The 20,310-nt window shown below is 39.9% G+C and overlaps 1 protein-coding gene across 2 annotated transcripts in view; it reads left to right on the forward strand.

The window, feature by feature from the left end:
* Positions 1-691: 691 nt before the first annotated feature.
* LOC310734424 (PH and SEC7 domain-containing protein 1) overlaps positions 692-20,310 on the forward strand; it is a 55,855-nt gene continuing 36,236 nt past the window's right edge. Inside the window, exons 1-5 of one of the 2 annotated variants that reach the window (XM_083556379.1) lie at positions 692-1,142; positions 14,411-16,593; positions 17,415-17,532; positions 18,447-18,948; positions 19,079-19,522. In XM_083556379.1, the coding sequence (XP_083412505.1) occupies positions 14,665-16,593; positions 17,415-17,532; positions 18,447-18,948; positions 19,079-19,522 (2,993 nt within the window). In that variant the 5' untranslated portion in view covers positions 692-1,142; positions 14,411-14,664. Of the gene's footprint in view, positions 1,143-4,874; positions 5,062-14,410; positions 16,594-17,414; positions 17,533-18,446; positions 18,949-19,078; positions 19,523-20,310 lie in introns of those variants that run through there. The other variant, XM_083556380.1, reaches the window with a different exon arrangement.

The following is a 20,310-nucleotide window of genomic DNA, read 5'->3' on the forward strand; positions in this document are numbered from 1 at the left end:
TAAAAAATTTGGATGTATGTTAATGCCTATGATTTTATGCCAATAAGTTTAACCTTTAGAAGTTAATCCCTAAAGAGCAGGCCAGTGCTGACAGTGGCAAGGAAACCCCCCTGAGATGGAATAAGGAATAAGCTATGAGAGGAACCCAAACTCATCTAGGTGTCACCTAAAATGACAAAAGACAAAAATCATGATGCATTTGATATATCTATCTACAAATAGATATGATCTATATGTGGTATCACTTGTTAGTACTGTGGTTTACTGGACAGTATCACTACCTTATAGCTCCAGGTTTGCATAGCGTAGTTCAATCCTGCTGCGGTTTCCTTCAGACTTTCCAGTTATCTCCAAAAGCATGCCAGTGGGTAAATTGGTGGATGAATGTGATCAAAAGGACCTTGTGCCTACTGTATTCTGGATATTCTCTGTATTTATCATGACCCATACCAACATAAAGCAGATCCTTAAGATGAATGAATGAATTGGCCATGAGAGCTATTTTGAGTAAGGAAAGGCTCAAACACTAGTGTTTTTAGCTCAGTATAGTATATATTGCATGTAAAGCTTGCAGGGTGGTGGAACTTAAGCAGCAGGGTTGGGTAGGATGCCCTACAGAAACTTTATGACACACCACCTGCAAAACTTGTCCCACCTGCAGAGGTTTCCAGCAAATCCCAGTTGAGTGAATGCACTGCGCATGCTCAGCAAGCCACAGGCCGGGTAGGGCGAGCGTGTGTTTGCGGCGTGGTGCGCGTGAGCGCGCGCCTAGTTGTCTAGAGTGGTTGAGTTACACAGGAGGCTTCTTCCCTTCTCCTTCTTTCGCCGGTTGAAGTCAAGAATAAAGCATGCTGAGACCGGACTCGAAATGCAGATATAACGGAGAAGAGAGTCAGCCACCTGCCTGCTAGGATAAACACACACATTTACATGCGCGCGCGCGCGCACACACACACACACACACACACACACACACACACACACACACACACACACTGTTGGGCAGACAGGGATAAGCAGAAAACCTGGCCGAACGATGCGGACTGCAGTGGCGCTTCCCGGCTTTACGCATTCCCGCATTCCGCACACGCACTCATGACAAGGACGTGAGCCTCCTAAACACCTTATAACACCATCCTCCGGTAAGAAATCAATTTAATTCATACAAGGTGCTGACCTTCTCCGTGTTTTCTTATCATTAACGCGTGCTATGAAATGCATATTATTTTTTTCATGAATATAAATCACATATTATAAAACACATCAATTACTTCTGGTCGAGTTTGTGCATAAATATGATTTCCTGTGCTGCTGTCTTCTGTTTGGAAAAGGTCATTAAAGAAAACATCTGTATAGACCTGACTGTGCATGCTGATCATCACTCCATCATCACATCACTTATGATGGCTAAATAATTTTGCTTGACAAGTTTTCTGGAGTACATTTATGTGTACCACCAGTTGAATGAGACATGGAGGTCATGTCTGCTGCATTCCGTCAGTGGCATCCTTGACAGGGAATTTGGTATGTGGACTTGTGAAGCCTACAAGTTGATGATATATTCAGGAAAGAAAAAATAACCGGTAGAGGTCTATCAGTTTGTTAGTGGTTTGTTGACTTGATGGGGAAACAAATGTTAAGGTACATTATTTCATAGCATTGTGTATAATTTGGCTTTGCAACATGATCACAGAAGATGACAGAGCCTGGTGTTTTCAAGATTTAACAGTAAAGTGAAATGATGACCGCATACCTTGAGGGAGACTTTAGCCTAGTAAGTGACATGGCAAAGTGACTTTGCTAAAGTAGGTCCAAAATCTAACTGCATTATCTGTGCATCATTTAGCCACATATACACATTTTCAAACAGTTTTGCTGACAAACCCATAAAAAACTCTAATTTGTATTTTGTGACAAACTGTCTACTGTCCACCATACCTTCTTTAACATTGAACACCTATGGTGGACTCTTGGAGGAGTTAGCAGTCAAACTACAGCTGACTGCTGTAGATTGATCCAGACATGCTGCCTATGAGGTCTAGGCCATATTGATGTGATGTAATGTTATGGTATGGCATTGGTATTTGTATTGCAATACATTTATGTACAGTACACTTTCTTGAGAATATCACACTGACCAGTTTAAATGTTGCACAAAGTTGCAACAGAAAAATAAGTTCTTATATTACAATGTTGCTGGAGGGATGATTAAAAAGGTCGGTGAGATCCTACAAATATTCAATTTTTGCTGTTTAAATCATTTTAATGTATAGTAATGTAATACTAATCCTCAGAGGGTTTATGCAAGAACCAGTGCAAAATAATTTGCATAGACCCCAAATTCCTAGCTGTGTCTCTGCTCAGAGATCCTCAGAGATGCACTGACATCCTTTTAGAAACAAGTGTGCTGCCTGTGAACTTCTGTTACCAATGTTTCTAAAATTCTACCTACAAGTTGCTATGGTGTTCTTTTTGTCTCCTGTGTAACCAAGCATGAACTATTATACCGGTCAACTTTACACTCATAAAATACATCAGTAAATCGGACCAAAAAAAGTAAAATCAGGTCAGATATTGAGCCAATGATTTTCTCTTGATATCAGATACAGTATGAGCATATATCCAGTCACTGTTTTTTTGTTTTGTTTGTATGTTTGTCCTTTTGGATAGCCTTTAGTGACCACTATAAAGTGCTTTATACTATAAAGTGCTTACAGAAGATAAAAATGAATGTTTTGTTAATAATATTTCTCCCATTAAAAATCTGTTTATAGTAGGCACCATTAATAACTTCTAACTTCAATACTTAATTTGGACACTTTGTTATAAAATGTCAAACCAGCTTTTATTATATTTCTGACATTTTGCCCACACCTACTTACCACTAAAAGCCATTGTCTTTAGGCAGAATAACGTCTCCACTTATGTACTACAGTGAACCTTATTTCTCTTTCGAGAATGCTTGTTTGTTTTCCTACTGTCTCTGTTTCCTGGATGTTATTCCCTTAGCAGGTAATAAATTGTCTTGGCTGGTAGCATGGACAGAATACGAGGTACAAGTCCATCGGAAACACACACTGTGGGGATGAAATTTGTTTCATAATAAACAGATGCAGACAGGGCTAGAAAACAAGAGAGGAAAAGGCTGATAGAAACTGAATGATAGAAAGCCATAGTATTAGCTGAGAGGTGGAAGAGAGAGGAAAGGATAGGTGTTCATAGTTTATGCCTGCAGGATAGGGAGAGTCTTTTGTCTTCATTACTTAAATGGCCCAGAGGATTTTAGTCAACCAGCTCCTTGCTGATAGGCACTAAGGTTACAGACATTGGCCCTAGCAAACATTTGTGCTTATTCTCTCTCTCCTGCCCTCTCTCTTTCCTCTATCTGTTCTTCTGCTTACCTTTGCACTTTCTGCCCTATTAAATGGCTCCTATACTGTCACTACTGCTGCAGTGATCAGCAGGAGCTCTTGGTCTTGTGTCCATCTGTCTAATTGAAAATCAAACATCATCGTCTAATTAGAAATGATTGAAGCCTTAACCTGTTGGCCTAGATGGTTTATTCATTTTGATTCTGTTTTAGGCTGATATATCTGCTGCTTGCATTGGCAGTAATCTGTGACTTAAGGTTTACTGACTGCTCTCCAGCAGTGTGTTGTGGTTATCGCTTTGTAGCCTGTCGCTTTGGACAATTGAAATTAGATTGAGCAGTGTTGAGTTGTCAACATGTCATTTAGCAGTGCGATGCAGAACTGTCTCTCAGAGCATTGTGAGCAAGTGCACAGCGTAATGATTCATGTGATAACATGCATCATGTTTTTATAACAGTTGCTGTGAAAAATAAAGAGAAAATAGGGGGGGGGGGGTGAATTTTGCGTTTATGCAAAAATGCAGAAGAGTATTCGATTTTGATTCTTTGTGAAATAAATTGAGTTTTCTCTATGAGGAGACTCCGGACATAACTTCAAGAAAGAGGGAAAAGGCGATGTGTGGAGGAACTGATTGTTTATAGTTATATTTTAAGTGATAGCAGGAACTAGCTTGTTTTTGGAAACAATTATTAACAAATAAAATGACTTTGTGTTATTAAATTGTAAAAGAGAAATAAAACAGGGTATGCCATAGTGGGAAAATAATCAACAATAACTTACTTCACATCAGGCAGCTTCAAAACATTGGACTTTGGATCAGAAAGTCATAAGTTTCAAACCCAGTATCATTAAGATGCCATTGCTGGGCTCTTCAGCAAGGTTTCTAACTCCCAGTTGCTCAGATGTATATCTTTAATTGGTATGTAACTGATAATTGTAAATCAATATGAATTAGGGCATCTGCAAAATGCCATGAATGTAAACATAAAGAAACAGCCAACTGCAGTCATGTATCTAAACACAATTTCTTTTTTTGTTAACCTGATGAACAAGAATGTAACTATTACATTGCTGTGATACTTTTCAGATTTTAGAGCTGTACATTCTTTTGTATGTTGTTGACAAGCGGAACCGGTCCACATTCATGTTTCAGTTACTTGTTTTGCCTGTTTTGTTATGTGATATTTTCAAATGTATTTTTAGTTCCTAGTAAACAGCAGTATGGAGATAAATGTGCAGTAGACAGGCGCAGCCCATCTGGACTCCACCTGAGAGACAGAGAGGGAACAAGGAAAGAGAAAAAGGGACAGGGGATGGATAGAGGACAAGGATGAGACAGATTAATGACCTGTGAGAGATGCGTGTTGTTTTGGGCTATAGAGGTGTGTGTGTGTGTGTGTGTGTGTGTGTGTGTGTGTGTGTGTGTGTGTGTGTGTGTGTGTGTGTGTGTCTGTCTGTGTCTCTGTGTGTCTGTGTGTCTGTGTCTGTGTCTCTGTGTGTGTGTGTGTCTGTGTCTCTGTGTGTGTGTGTCTGTGTCTGTATGTAAGAAGGAGAGGGAGCAGGTAGAAAAAAATGCAGCAGATGCATTACTAGATTCCAAACTTGTTGTCTGTCAGGGCAGCATTCTCTTAAAAAAGACAAGGAAGAGAGATTATGTAATATAATTGGGTGGTCATTGTATTGCTCTCAGGTAATTATTTGAAGACTGCTCTGTGTGTATGTTTGTATAGAAAAGACAGATGATTGATTATATTTATGCTGCAAGAGTGCATGTACACATTATTGTGTGTTTGTGTTCACAGGTATGGGTGTGTTTGTTTTCTTATTATTTCTTTATTCTTTTTTTGGTCTGCCAAAGCTTCAGGCAGAACCTAATCATAAAATCTATTTTATGTTGTCAATACAGTGGCACAAGGGTACTTTCTGTCTCTTCAGTAGTTATCTTTTGCCTAGAAACATGGATACAGTGTGTGTGTGTGTGTGTGTGTGTGTGTGTGTGTGTGTGTGTGTGTGTGTGTGTGTGTGTGTGTGTGTGTGTGTTTATAAAATATATATATTTTTTTCATTTTTTCATTTTTTTAGAGTATGATATAGTATAACTTGGTATCTTAATTTTATAGAGCAACATCAATGAGCAGAAACTTTGAAAAAACATTGTACACAAACTAATGTTTTGGGGTCAGCGTACCTCCTTGCAGTTCTTGTGAAAATCTTCAGTAAGTTTTTTGCTGGTGGATGCAATAAAGCAGTAAGTTCTTATGTCAAAGATCTGTATGTACTGTATTTGTTCTGTATACTGTAGTGCCAATTGGATCCCACTACATGTGTGGAGTTTTGACATTGGACCTCCTGGAGTGTTTAAAGGCTCTGGCATGGAGAAGCTGGTGCTGGATCTGTGATGATCACAAATGTAGCTTCTAGATTTATAACCATAATGACTGTATAAGACTGTAGAAAGAACATTACTTATAATCTTATACTCCAGTACTCATGTTAGTTCTCACTCTCCAGTGTTCTGTATTGTTGAAAGATTTATGATCAAACTCTTGATGTCACCCAAATGAGGATGGGTTCCCCTTTTGAGTCTGGTTCCTCTCAAGGTTTCTTCCTCATAACATCTAAGGGAGTTTTTCCTTGCCACAGTCGCCACGGCTGCTCATCAGGGATAAATGCACACCATTCACCTTAACTGTTGATTTCTGTAAAGCTGCTTTGAGACAATGTCTTTTGTGAAAAGCGCTATAGAAATAAACGTGACTTGACTTGACCTAATTATTTAAAATAACAAAAAATGCTTATTAACCAAATTCAGGAACTATGACTCAATTTAAACAGGTTTGTATTGTATTGCCTTGATAAAAGGTAGTCAGTTGTTTTTATGTATAAGGTTTGAATTAATGACCTCAACCTTTTTACACACTGTAAATAACTGAGCTGACAGCACTTTGCAACTTGTTCAAAGCATGTAAGCTTAAAAAAAAATTGAGAATGAGAGACAAGTCTCTGCATGTACATTCATAACTGAAGCAGGAACTTGTTCCCTTTGACACCTTTTTTGTCACTGATTCATTGTGTTGGAATACTTTTGCACAGTTCAGTACTTTATCTCGGTGCAGGCAGAAATTTCTTTATTAAATGTTCATTTAATTATTTTTTTTATGTAGGAGGGGTTTTTGTGGATCAGTGTATATATATATATATATATATATGTGTGTGTGTGTGTGTGTGTATGTGTGTGTGTGTGTGTGTGTGTGTGTGTGTGTGTATATGTATGTATATATGTATATGTATATATGTATATGTATATATGTATATGTTTTGTTTCTCTCCCATTTATAGAGCTTGGTGTACCACTGATATTTATTGACAGCTGCTGTAATGTGAGACACTTCTTAGCTGGGGAATTAAACTAATTGTTGCATACAGGAAATGCTGCACATTCAAAATGATAACCTATCAAATCAGTTCAAACTGTTTACTACAAACATGCAAAAAAAAACTATGTGCGTGAACAGCATGAGACTATTTTTATGATTGCTTCTGCTCGTGTTTTCCAAAGGCACTGATCACACACTTAAGAACACACACTTATGTAATTACTGTAATTAAGTAACAATATGACCTGGAAAATATTCAAGACGGTGTGACATTATTATTATTATTATTTATTTTTTTTTTATCAGTACATCAAGATGTGTTTTTTTAAGTTTATATCATAGGAATCTACTAATGATAGACGTTTTACTTTATAAAAGAAGGAGACATAAATCATTTTATTCATGTTTAGCTGAAATTATTAATGTTAAATGTTGGGGTCCAAGTTCCATTATAACAGCAATAGAATGGAAACAAGGGAGTTTGTAAAACCAACATGGCTACCAGTCATTGTACCAGTTTCATGCTACTTAAACACAGTGAAATGGTATATACAGCTGTCAGTGACTGTATTTATTACATAGCTAACTAGATTTACACTCAGCACAATAGTGTGCAAAGTGCTTTTTATTTGAATTTAACAGACCTAACATGGGCTAACTTAGTTAAAAGTGCATTACTCTATATAAGGGTATACAGAACTATGAATTACATCACAGTAAGCCATTGAAGATATACAATTTGAGCAGTTGGTAAGCTAAATTGCATGAATTTGTATAGTCTATATAGTCTGATTCCTGCTTTTGTCTTGGGTTACCTGGCAGACAGTGGAAACATTAAAAGAATGATGATCCCTGTATTAAGTTCTACATCCTGCTCTTTTATTGACTGAACCAGTGAAGTGACATCAGCAAACAGGATGCAGTTGCATAAGTTCTAGCTTAACATGTCAAATGGGTGAAGGGATGTCATTTTAAACCAGGATTCTACAAGTTAGGGGCCTGTACTTGAACAGGTGTTTGTGTCAATTAATCTGTTGAGTGCACACACTTAAACGCTTGGTATCAAAGCAGTCTGCTTGCTTTTTATGTACACACTTTCAGATACTACAAGTCAGTGCTGTTTTTGTCTATGGGTCAGACAGAGAGCTAGCAGGAGTATGTGTGCACGCTTTAGTCCATGACTGTTGAATTCGAAGAACAGCTTTGCCACGTAATGCCTGTCGCTATGACAACAATTCTTAGCTCCCTGTCATCAGCCTCCAAGGAATTAAAGTCTCATAACATGCAGCAACGTTTTAGATACGGTGTCCTCCTGCATGCTGATCATGTGGCCCTGTTAAACTAATACATAAATATCTTAATAAAGATCTAGCCATGTGGGATTTAAGAAAATAGTAAATAAATTATAATTTTTTTTTTATATATATACCTTACAGTACAACAGAGCTTGGATGGAGGCTCAAAAACAAATGGGATTTCAATGTTTTGCAAACAATATATTGTCTAATAGATCATATATCATAAGCCAGCCCAGTAATCGATGGTTATGAGCAGTGTGAAATTCTTTATGGATAAGATACAATCAGATTTAACCACCACTTTAGGTAATAATGTATTTCAGCACTGTGTATTTCATGTATTTCAGGCTTAATTGCTGTAGACTGTACTCTTAATGCTGTTTATTTCATGATGGATGAAAGTGTGATTGCTCTTTCCCTCTTTACAATGTCGTATTTGTTCGCTATTTCTTTTTCTTTGGCATTGATTAAGTGAGAGGCTTCAGAGCAGGCATTCGTATTTGTAAATATTGAAAGAAGGTCACTTGTAGGTATATTCTCTTAGTGTTAAATTGTTTCCTGTATTTTCTGCTACAAGTCAGCCTCAGTAGTTAGCTGGGGACCCGTTGAAAATGCAAAAGCAGCAGACTAATATTAGCCATGTCCTTTGGCTCCATTTGATGGCCATGGAGCTAATTTTAGAAACGAATCTGATGCAAGCTTCATTAGCCACAACTCCCCAGTAAACACAGACAGCTGGAAGTTGCTGAGATGTTACATAAACACTAGATATATAATTCTTCCCTCTGTGACCTTTCATTCAGAAATGCGTGCGTGTCAGCACATTGTTTTTGTTGCTAACCTAACACTTGGAGCAGTTTATAAAGTAACTGCACTTTATAATAGTAAATTCTGAGTGGTGTTTTTATCCAGATATCAATCAGTTGCCGGGCATTTCAATTTCTGTTTAACGTAGAAAAAAGCATGCTAATAATTGTAAACATTTGATTTCTTTTCATGTTTTTTGACCACGAAACGAGAAGTGTTGCAAATCCTGACATTTTTTTTTTTCTTTCTGTACACTGTTTCACTAGCTGAATGATTTAAGACCAAATGTAGTCACTGCTGTGTGTGACTGTGTGTCTCAAATGCCACCCTGTGGATCTGGAGACTTTGCTATGAACAATGAATGAGGGAAAATCTCTCCTTGACTCAATAATTTACCATAATAAGTAAAGAAATAAAATAAGCAAAACAACAATAAGTTTTTTCCAGAAGTTATAGACTGGGTCAGCCATGATTACTCCAGCCAAGTCACCCACAAACACCATGTCTACAATGCCTTGTAACAATACCACATGCTGAGGTGACTATGGGGTGGCAAAGGCAATATTACAAGACTGAGTGCATCAAAATGTTGATGAGGATCTGGATACATAGAATCTGCTTGTTAAATGTCTACACAAATCAGATTTTTTAGCCTGTCCAGCCTAAAATTAGATCAGCAGCTATATCTATGCTTAAAAGAAGATAAATTTAAAATCTTGACCCCAACAGAGATGCCTTTATTATTAGTGTGCATTGATACCCATGCATTAAAATAGGGTGTTGTTTACAGGGTGAAACTTGGCTGTGTGCATCCATTGTGCTGTCTAGAGTCATAAGGGTCCATTGCAAATATTGATTCGTTGAATCAAGTGTTATTGTAGTGTGGAGAAGAAAACCTTAAGTCAACTCATATTTTGTATTCCTCTGTTCCCGTTATATTATTTTTGTATTCCTCTGTTGCCAGGAATAGCTTAGAGTTGTGTTTTGTCATTGTTCTTTAACATTGCACAATCCAGGCTACCTCATATTTCATAAGACTTTGCCGTTCCAATTACACAGTATACTAAAAAAAACAACACTTACATGGGTACGGGCAATGGGACAATATTTCCTGGCCAAATACTATGGTGAATAAAACAACTTAAATTGCCATGCATAATTGAGAAAAAAAAACTATTTGTCTTAAGACAAACTATAAACTTTGTGTATCTTCTTCTTTCGGCTTCTCCCACTTCTGGTCGACTTATGGTCGCCACAGCGGATCATCTGTCTCTATTCCTCCCTGTCCTCTACACTAGCTCTCACCAACTAACTGCATGTCTTCCCTTACTGCATCCATATCCACATCTGTCTCCTTGGCCTTCCTCTTTTTTTTTTCTTTCCAGTGGCTCTATCCTCAGCATTCTTCTACCGATATACCCCATGTCCCTCCTCTGCACATGTCCAAACCATCTCAATCTCACCTCCCTCACTTTGTCTTCAAAACGTCCTACATGCGCTGTTCCTCTAATAAACTCATATCTAATCCTGTCCATCCTCGTTACTCCCCAAAAAATCTCTATATCTTCAGCTCTGCTCCCTCCAGCTTCTTTCCACCTTCTGTCTTTTATTCAATGCCACTGTCTCTAAACCATTTTGTACCGATTGGACAGACAGAGGTACCGAGCTGGGAAGGATGTGTTGCAAGTAAGAGCAATAAAGGATGGAAATAAAAATGTGTTGACTAGTAAGGAGAGTGTGTTGAGAAGATGGAGGGAGTATTTTGAGCAGCTGATGAATGAAGAAAGAGAGAAGGTTGGATGATGTGGAGTTAGTAAAGCAGGAAGTGGATAGGATTAGTAAGGAGGAAGTGAGAGCAGCGATTAAGAGGATGAAGAGTGGAAAGTCGGTTGGACCAGATGACATACCGGTAGAAGCATGGAGATGTTTAGGAGAGATGGCAGTGGAGTTTTTATTCAGATTGTTTAACAAGATTCATGAAGGTGAGAGGATGCCTTAGGAATGGAGAAGGAGTGTGCTGGTACCGATCTTTAAGCATAAGGAAGATGTGCAGACCTGCAGTAGCTACAGGGGAATTAAGTTGATCAGTCATACCATGAAGTTATGGGAAAGAGTAGTGGAAGCCAGGCTGAGAGAAGAGGTGACCATCTGTGAGCAACAGTATGGTTTCATGCCAGGGAAGAGCACCACAGATGCCTTATTTGCTTTGAGAATGTTGATAGAGAAGTATAGAGAAGGACAGAAGGAATTGCATTGTGTATTTGTGGATTTAGAGAAAGCGTATGACAGAGTGCCAAGAGAGGAATTGTGGTATTGTATGAGGAAGTCAGGTGTGTCAAAGAAGTATGTGAGGGTGGTGCAGGACATGTATGAGGACAGTGTGACAGCAGTGAAGTGTGCAATAGGAACGACAGACTGGTTCAAGGTGAAGGTTGGACTGCATCAAGGATCGGCCCTGATTGCAGTGGTGATGGACAGGTTGACGGACGAGGTCAGAAAGGAGTCTCCCTGGACTATGATGTTTACGGATGATATTGTGATTTGGGGTGAGAGTAGTGAGCAGGTTGAGAAGAGCTTGGAGAGGTGGAGGTATGCGCTGGGGAGAAGGGGAATGAAAGTCAGTAGGAGTAAGATAGAGTACATGTGCGTAAATGAGAGGGAGGGCAGTGGTGCGGTTGCAGGGAGAAGAGGTGGAGAAGGTGGAGGAGTTCGGGTACCTGGGGTCAACAGTGCAATATAATGGAGAGTGTGTTAGGGAAGTGAAGAAAAGAGTGCAGTCAGGGTGGAGTGGGTGGAGAAAAGTGACAGGAGTGATTTGTGATAGTAGGGTATCTGCAAGAATGAAAGGGAACGTTTATAGGTCTGTGGTGAGACCTGCGATGTTGAATGGATTAGAGACAGTGGCATTGAGTAAAAGGCAGGAGGCTGGAGGTAGCAGAGCTGAAGATGTTGAGGTTTTTGTTGGGAGTGACGAGGATGGACAAGATTAAAAATGAGTTTATAAGAGGGACAGCGCATGTTGGACGTTTTGGTGACAAGGTAAGGGAGGCGAGATTGAAATGGTTTGGACATGTGCAGAGGAGGGACATGAGTTATATTGGTAGAGGAATGCTGACGATGGAGCCACCAGGAAGGAGAAAAAGAGGAAGACCAAGGAGGAGGTTCATGGATGTGGTGAGGGAAGACATGCAGGTAGTTGGTGTGAAAGAGGCAGATGTAGAGGACAGGGTGGTATGGAGACGGATGATCCGCTGTGGCGACCCCTAATGGGAGCAGCCGAAAGAAGAAGACTGTCTCTAAACCATACAACATCTCGGGTCTCACCACAGTCCTATAAACCCTTCTATAACAAATCACTCCTGCTGTCACTCCTGCTGTCAGTCTTTTCCACCCACTCCACCCTGCTTGCACTCTTTTCTTCACTTCTCTAACACAGTCTTCATTACTTTTCACTGCTGACTTCAGGTACCTGAATTTCTCCACCGTCTCCACCACTTCTGCCTGCAAACCGCAAAGTTTAAACTATGAACTTAAATATACAGTGGTGTGAAAAAGTGTTGGCCTTATTCTTTTGCATGTTTGTCACACTTTAATGTTCCAGATCATCAAATTAATTTAAATATTAGTAAAAGATAACACAATCCAAAACTACATGGCATTTTGTGAAAAAGTGTTAAAACTGTGGTTTATCACACCTGAGTTGAATTTCTCTAGCCACACCCAAGCCTGATTACTGCCACACCTGTTCGCAATCAAGAAATCTCTTAAATAGGACTTGCCTGACAAAGTAAAGTAGACCAAAAGATCCTCAAAAGCTAGACATCGTGCCAAGATCCAAAGAAATTCAGAAACAAATGAGAGAAAGTAATTGAGATCTATTAGTCTTGAAAAGGTTATAAAGCCATTTCTAAATCTTTGGGACTCCAGCGAACCACAGTAAGAGCCATTATTCACAAATGGCAAAACCATGGAACAGTGGAGAACCTTTCCATGGGTAGCCGGCCAACCAAAATAACTCAAGAGCACAGCGATAACTCATCCAAGAGTTCACAAAAGACCCCACAACAACATCCAAAGAACTGCAGGCCTCACTTGCCTCAGTTAAGGTCAGTGTTTATGACTCTTTCATAAGAAAGAGACTGGGCAAAAATGGTCTGCATGGCAGAGTTCCAAGACGAAAACCGCTGCTGAGCAAAAAGAACATGAAGACTTGTCTTAGTTTTGCCAAAAAAAAAATCTTGATGATCCCCAAGATTTTTGGGAAAATACCCTGTGGCTGGTTAGACACGAGTTAACCTTTTTGGAAGGTGTGTGTCCCATTACATCTGGCGTTAAAGTACCACCGCATTTCAGAAAAAGAACATACCAACAGTAAAAGATGGTGGTGGTAGAGTAATGGTTTGGGGCTGTTTTGCTGCTTCAGGACCTGAAAGACTTGCTGTGATAAATGGAACCATTACTTCTCCTGTTTACCAAAAAATTAAGGAGAATGTCTGGCCATCTGTTCATGACCTCAAGCTGAAGTGAGCTTAGGTTCTGCAGCAGGACAATGATCCAAAACGCACCAGCAAGTCCGCCGCTAAATGGCTAAAGAAAAACAAATTGAAGACTTTAGAGTGGCCCAGTCAAAGTCCTGACCTGAATCCTATTGAGATGCTGTGGCATGACCTTAAAAAGGCGGGTCATGCTCAAAATCCCTCCAATGTGGCTGAATTACAACAATTCTGCATAGATGAGTGGACCAAAATTCCTCCACAGCGCTGTAACAGACTCACTGCAAGTTATCGCAAACGCTTGATTGCATTTGTTGCTGCTAAGGGTGGCCCAACCAGTTAGGTAAGGGGGGCAAACACTTTTTCACACAGGGCCATGTAGTTTTGGATTTTGTTTTCCCTCAATAATAAAAACCTTCATATAAAAACTGCAATTTGTGTTCACTTGTGTTATCTTTTACTAATATTTAAATTAGTTTGATGATCTGAAACATTAAAGTGTGACAAACATGCAGAAAAATAAGAAATTACTTTTCACACTACTGTATGAGGTTAAAAAAGGTTCCAGGGACAGGACTCAAAGATCATTGTGGCAAGGTTGTAGCTTTGTGATTAAGGCCATTGACTTTGGATCTGAAAGTTGTGAGTTAAAATCCCAGCCAAACCCAGCTTCCACTTCTGGGCCCCTGAGCAAGGCCCTTAAGCTCATAGCTCCCCAGTTTTATGAATGAGAACAATGCAAGTTGCTCTGGATATGGGCATCTGCCAAATGCTATTACTGTATTATAAATATGCTGACGGCATCCTTAATTATGTTTTTTTTCTTCCACTGTTTATTGGAGGCATATTTAATGAAAAAGAGCAAAAATAAATGTCTGATTTATGCCACACCCACAACATGTTTAATTCCAAATACAGATACAGGTGTGTAAAGCACTAAACAGATAGTGTTTGTGTTTGGAATTACTTTTTATTAAACGTGTTGAATGAATGTCGTATTTTACATCCATGTAGAAATAGTACTCTAAAATTATTATTTCTCTTGTTTACTGTCTCTGTTTCAGAATATGGATGGACTCAATATCTGTAAAATATGGATTTGATTATTAAGCAACCCCAGAGTTGTATCTAAATGGCTTAAAAGAAGGGGAAAAAAGAATCAGATTCTCAGTATATCTAACACCATGCCTTGAAGTAAATGTCAATATGATCTGCCTCACTGCATGACGGCACCTTAAATGACCAAGACTGACCTGATGCGATTTTGACCAAGTTATTACAGAAGGTATCATTGGCTCTCAGCTGTGTCACCTGAGCCATGCGGAAGTGTTTCACATCCACTCCTCCACCCAAATCCATCCATCCACAGGCTATACATCATCAGCAACTATCCCCACAATCCACACCTACTCACAATTTTCCTCCAGAGAAGCTGAACCAGTGTGTGAGCATAGCACTGAGTCACAGAATGGCTAGTAAAAATGTGAAAAAGCACCACTCATCCTATTCCTTAAGTTCAGTGCCAGTCTCTGGCCCAGGAACTCCTTCTCGAGGCTCTCAACAACCTCATGGCTCAACTCAGCCATTAGAGCTTGGTCAAACATCTGTAGTTACCTTCAGCTACATTGAGAAGGCAAAAGTCAAGCAACTGGAGAGTCCACACAATGTCTTGAGGGTGCAAAGAGAAACCGCTCAGCCACATAAGAATGATCTGGATTTTGCTGTCTCCTCAGGCTCCATCAGCAATAATAGTCCTTTTCACCAGCAGGCGGGCTCACCCGCTCTCAACCGAATCACTGTGGACTGTGGAGTCACAGTGGGTCGAGCAGCCACTCAAAGGGCCCTAGAGGATTTTGGGTCACCCCAACTAAGGTCCAAATTTGCCCAAGGGTCAGACTGGAGTCCAAAGCCGAAACACAACCAGCAAGTGCAATGTCAGTCGTGGGCAGGATCTCCTGGACAAGACAATAATTCACACAACCATGAAAAAGACAGACCGAGTGCACCATTTAGCCCATCACAAATCCCAGTTCCAAACTGTTTGTCATCCCACACTGAACACTCCAACCTCTCCTTTGAGCAAAACTCCATTCCCAAGGTACAGCAAGATCAAAACTTACACCAGCTATCTCATGAAGGCACATCCAGTGGGGTGGATGGCACTCTCTCAGGTCAGAAGGGCAATTTGTTGATTACTAACGCACATTCTGAAGGTCTAAACCAGCTCAGTGGCAGCAATACCACCTCAGCATTAAACAGTCCAGAGGTAGCACGTAAGCTTGCAGAGGAAGCCACCAAAATCTCTGTTATTTTTGATGATCTCAGAAAGTCACCTGCCCGCAATGCTTTTGGAGTCCAGAGTGAGCTAGGCAGCCCCAAACAATTTCAAAACTGCCCCTCCGAAAATCGGAGCCCACTTATGAAAATGAACATCCCTTTACATGGGATGCACTCTGATCTCCCCCTAACAAATGGGGCGACCTCTTGCTCATCTACAACAGAGTCCTTAGCCAGTCATAGCCTTGAAAGGGGTGAGCAAACCTTCTATAGCTCAATACCCATAGCACAGTACCCTGACCCCCCAGCTTTACCCTCTCATGCAGTGCGTCCATGGCTATCTAAAGGGGTGAAGGACTCACCCTTGCGGGATCCTCGTGTGCTTTGGGGAGACTTGTCAAGCACAGACAGTCCCACACTGCATAGAAGAAGGCTTCCACAGTACACAGGTGAAGTCTGGTACCATCATGATGCCTGGGACCTCTACCCACATGGGCACAGGGAGATCAGGGATCAGCCTGTGTCTGACAGTGTGGAAATCTCCCGGAGACTTCTAATTGGGGAACATATTGAAGAAGCACCAGTTAGTTGGACCTTTATGCAGAGGTGGCGGGAGCAGGGAGAAAATGAACTGCAAATTATTAACCCAGTCCAGAAATTAGGGGACAGCATGTCAGGAGAAGTGGAGGACCAAGGTGTTGAAAAAGGCACAAGGGAACTGCTGACAGGGCATGAGACAGGGACTTCGAAACAGAAGCAGGCAGAATGGAGACGAAGACAAGCTTTGCTACTTGGTCCTGTTGTACTGGATGAAGAGAATGAGGAAAGAGCAGAGGTGGAGCAGAATGGCGTACCAACTTCATCTCCAAGCTCCAGTGGTGTCACAGGGAGTTTGGGAGATCATGAGTGTCTCTCACCTGAATCCAGCAATAACAGTAACCAGACCGAACATGCCAGCTCAGGTATCCAGGTGAGTTAAACCTAAAGAAAAAAATATTTGAGACTTAGATTGTTAGGTGGTGAATAGGTTCTACATTTCTAAACAGCACAAGAGAAAAGCATCTGTTGTAGGATTCCACATAGAACTGATGAGTAACCAAAGAAAGTTTTAGTGAATTTTCTTTTCCATTTTACTCTATGTGTAGGTCCAGCTGAACCAATTTTGTTTTTCATATATATTTTTTTATAATTGTCTGAATATTATAATATTTAGATGTTTGAATGGATTTAAATGTGTAATATCTCATGTCATAGTTTCCCACACATCGCAAATAAATCAGGAAGGGTCAGGTTTAGTTGCTTTACTGACTATTTCCTGATACTGATTCCACTTAAATATATTTATTTTTCCTGTCCTTAATTTTTTAATTACATTTTTATGTATTTTTATACCAAATCAATTTCAATTATGATTTCTGTTATTACTTTTTTTTTTTTTACAAAAGCTTTTTGCCCAGCTTTATTTCTATGATTAAATAATGTTTATTAAACCTGCAATGTAGCATACAATTCTCAGACACTTATCTGATCCTTTAATCAAAGCACCATTGGAATGCTTTCCACACTGTTGTTTTTACAATACAAAAGCATTGTATTGTGCTACTACCAATGTCACATTGATTTCTTTTATCTTAATATCTACGATTGCTGATTGTGAGAAATGTCTATGACTTTGTGGAAGTTGAAGAATGGGATAATAAACTATGCATTTACATAAATATCTATGTGAAGCAGGGAGTTCATGATTAGAACAAAAGCAGGGTTTTTGAACATGACCAATGTGTGTCACAGTCTGATAGTGGCTCAGCTGTACTGGGGCCATCTCTGCACTCCCAGAAGATTGCTCGAGCCAAGTGGGAGTTCTTATTTGGAACCACAACAGATACCGTCTCCAGTGAACAAGAAAAGAGTGAGTCAGCTGTCCATTTCTTTTTTCTATTTTGGTCACATCATCAATCTCCATTCCAGTCACTTCAGATAAGCACAAAGAAAGCAGTACCAAAAATGCATTTATTATTTCTAAAATCAATTGCAAGTATGTTTATTTAAATAGCTAAGAAATCATCAGCAAAATCTTTTAAACCATGGATTTGTAATTTTGTTTGTGTTATGATGATTTTACATCTGTACTGTTAGTAGCTAGCATTTGATTATCTCACCTTGTTGGACTTTTAAATAGAAGATTGTGAATTCAAATTCCAGCACCAGCAAGCTGTCACTGTTGGGCCCTTGAACAAGGCCCTTAACCTTTTACTTCTTAGATATTGTAAGTCGCCCTGGATAAGGGCATTTCCCCAAATGCCATAAATGTAAATACTAAAGCACACAGTTACTTATTTAATTGAATTATTTGATAATAATATTAAATCACCCATGGTAAGATTTCATAGTGTTCAAGAGGTAAACTGGCTACAGTAACCCACATTATAATTTGACAATTAACTATATATTCTACATTTGCAGCTAATAGTCTATATTAAATGTCAAGTGTGTTAGTATTATAACTTAATTACAACAATAGTGAATTTGTAAACAGTATTCCTCATTTTATAAATGCTTGAGGAACAAAAATAATGTTACTACCTGATAATAACAGGTTAAATTTGTGGCATGTACACGTGCAATGCAATTATCTGCTAAAATAGTCTCTAATGTCATCACAAGCTTGTAGACCATAGTTTAGCTTCTAGTGGCGAATAAAAGGTATTTAAGAGTAGGTGATTTATTTTACTTGAGCTACTTGCAATTAATTAACCATGCATCTATAAGATACCAGAATTTAAAAAATGTATTAACACCATTCTTTTGCTTGCATACCCCCAGACCTGTGCACTGCACCCCCTAGCTGCCTCTCCACCCCAACTCCACCCAATTACCTACCACTACAGGAAGCTGCTCTCCGGGCCAATCATGACGTGCAGCGAGTTGAGGTGGAGCTTGTGACCCCTCCACCTGCTGCTCCAGGCACCTCCCCAAAAACAGGCATAATTCGTCGGACATTGAAGTACTCCGAGACAGATCTAGACGCAGTTCCCTTACGGTGTTATTGGGAGACTGACATTGACGAGGTGTTACTTGCTGACAAGGATGACTCTGACTCAGCTTTCGGGAGCAACCGTAGCGTGATGGGCACCTCCGGTACAGGGAGCAGTCCACTGGGAGAAACAGCATACAAGGGAACAGACGGAGAGGAGGAGGACGTGGTGGAAGAGGAGAAGGAGGATGTGGCCAGCTGGGCGAGTGTTCGCTCACAGTGTGATATGAGGAGGCAACAGGCCAGTCAAAAGCAGGATGAGGAAGAGATACTTAGCATGCTGTTCAAGAGGTGTCGCTAAAATTTCTCTGTTACTTGAGCATGCATGAACATGACCACAACAAGTACCGCATTCATTTAATTAATGAAACATATAAACATTTTTTTTTCTTTATTGCCATTTATTGTCTTTTCTTTCTAGGCCCTGTTTAAATAACGGTCACTCAGCTCTGAAATCACCTGTTCTAGTAAAAGGTCCCCCCCAAACTTCGGGTGACCACATGGACACCTTTAGTCACCATTTTGAGAGCATCCTGGAGTCTCAGCGAGCAAAAGGCACCTCCTACAACAGCCTGGAGAGCCTGGAGCTCATGACTTCCAGTTCACAGACCAGGCTGACATTTGACCTCCCAACCCTGACCCCACAGGTGAAGGCTCAGATGTATCACAGTGCACGGCAGATCGTGGAGCTGAGCTTTGCCCCACTTGCACATGCCGAGATGCCCAGTGTGTCTGAGTCGGTTCTGACCATTACAGGGGACACGGATGCAACAAGGGCACCGTCTAGCGAACGGCTCAGCAGTGGCTCGGACGACAGATCAGCTGGACACAGCTGGACCAGTGACAATTTGTTTATACTGCCTAGGTAAGAAAGAAGTGACAAATCACTGTTTAATTCATTCAACATTAAATTCTAAAAAACCTAATGAGACACATAGCAGTCCTGCAAAACTCTACATATTTTCTATTACATGCAGTGCCTGTCAAAAAGTTTGCAAACACCTAGTCTTTAATCTTTTTACAGACTCTTGCATGTTTCTTTTGTTTATACAGTATGCAACTATCTAGATAATTTAACAGTATGAAGACAATTATATCAATGTGCAGATTTTATTTTTTATTGAAATATCCTCCCTATGCATTAACAAAGGATTTACACTCTTGGCATCCAGACAGTTAGTTTCTTAAAACTTTCATCTAAAACACTGCCGTCCCGCTTATAAAACTTGCCGAAGGTGTTCTTCACTACTTGGATATTTTTTATCTGACCTTGTGATCCAGTTCATGTCAGAGCAGTTCAATAGGTTTGGTGACTGGTCATTTCTTGATAGGTTATAAAATATTATTATACAAACCTTGACAACACCCATGCATTCCAGAATGCCCGTTGGAAAAACAACATGGTCTTGAAATAACAAACACACACACACACACACACACACACACACACACACACACACACACACATCGCTTCAGTTTTATTGTCATTTTATTGTATTTATCCTGTATGTGATGATGCAGTATGATAAACAAACCACCAGAGATCAGTACTAGTCTGTTCAATTCGTACTGATACTGAGGTGGTGCTAAAATTGTTCTGGGCTAGTGTCCATTTTAGAAAGCACAATTTAGATTTTCTTAGTTTAAAAACGT

This window comes from Silurus aristotelis (assembly GCF_946808225.1).
Source record: "Silurus aristotelis genome assembly, chromosome: 12".
In the NCBI taxonomy this organism is placed as follows: Eukaryota; Metazoa; Chordata; class Actinopteri; order Siluriformes; family Siluridae; genus Silurus; species Silurus aristotelis.